Source organism: Cyprinodon variegatus, unplaced genomic scaffold (assembly GCF_000732505.1).
Source record: "Cyprinodon variegatus isolate N-32 unplaced genomic scaffold, C_variegatus-1.0 Scaffold1336, whole genome shotgun sequence".
NCBI classification, from domain to species: Eukaryota; Metazoa; Chordata; class Actinopteri; order Cyprinodontiformes; family Cyprinodontidae; genus Cyprinodon; species Cyprinodon variegatus.
The window spans coordinates 23,852-25,052 of record NW_015151789.1 but is presented as its reverse complement, the minus strand read 5'-3'; the positions used below and the strand labels follow the sequence as shown (position 1 = coordinate 25,052).

Below are 1,201 nucleotides of genomic sequence, written 5' to 3'. Positions count from 1 at the left end.
AGTGGTTATGGGGCAGTTTGTAGTGAAGGGTCAGTGGTTATGGGGCAGTTTGTAGTGAAGGGTCAGTGGTTATGGGGCAGTTTGTAGTGAAGGGTCAGTGGTTAGGGGGCAGTTTTAGTGAAGGGTCAGTGGTCAGGGGGCAGTTTGTAGTGAAGGGTTAGTGGTCAGGGGGCAGTTTAGTGAAGGGTTAGTGGTCAGGGGGCAGTTTAGTGAAGGGTTAGTGGTCAGGGGGCAGTTTGGGTTTCATCCACAGAGTCTCTGCTGAGGCTGCTGCTCTAAAGACCTGCTTCTGGATGAAGCAGGTGATGTAAAGGGCGAGTAGAGGCCATTTAAATGAAATCCAATGTTTATTTTTCATATTTTGTCTTTATTTCTGTGCTCTTTTTTTTCTTTAACTGTAGCTTTTCTCTGTAAATTTTTCCTTGCATGCATCTTTATAGCAGTGCCCTCTGACGACCTTTTGTTTTCTCAGGGGTTCTATGTTGCTCTCCGTCTGGTGGCCTGTGCGCAGAGCGGTCATGAAGTCAGCCTCTCTAGCATCAACCTGACAGTCGCCCTTCCAAAGTTTGTAAGTGCAATCCTCCGTGAAGCATGCACCCAGTCGTCCTGTAGCCATGAATGAAGGTTTGGGGGTTATGGGCTGCTTTGGTGCTCCACAGGCTTTGATGGTACATCAGCTGTGCTCATGTCTGCCCAACAGACTCAGCTCTGTAATGTTAATCAGCCAGAATGGTTCTACCGTACCATCCACAGATCCGAGTCCTTCACAAGTTTCTGTTCCCCCTAGTCTCCAGCCAGACCTCTTGCTCTTGATGTCTTCATGCTTCCAGGACGTTTCAGCACAGCTCCATGATGCCACCCTGGATGTCCTAGTCTTTGCTTTTCACGGTCTTCAGGGAAACTGAGCGCTGCAGGACATGAGGATCCAATTCTATTCAGTATATTTCTATAGCTCCAATTCACATCCTGTCATCTCAGGTCACTTTAAAGACAATTCAACCAGATCATCCAATCAGATTAATTCAAAGTTTTCTATCTATGGAAAACCAGCTGATTGCATCGACTCATTGACTCTTCAGCAATCCCTCACACTAAGCATGCTTGTAGCGACAGTGGAGAGGAAAAACTCCCTTTGAACAGGAAGAAACCTCCAGCAGAACCAGGCTCAAGGCTGATTTATACTTCAGAACCAGGTGGTCTG

At 47.1% G+C, this 1,201-nt stretch overlaps 1 protein-coding gene across 1 annotated transcript in view; it reads left to right on the top strand.

Annotated features, from left to right (window-relative positions):
* Positions 1-1,201, top strand: part of LOC107102880 — a 30,042-nt gene that overhangs the window by 8,685 nt on the left and 20,156 nt on the right. Inside the window, exon 5 of the mRNA XM_015402328.1 lies at positions 473-568. Within this exon, the coding sequence (XP_015257814.1) occupies positions 473-568 (96 nt within the window). The remainder of the gene's footprint in view (positions 1-472; positions 569-1,201) is intronic.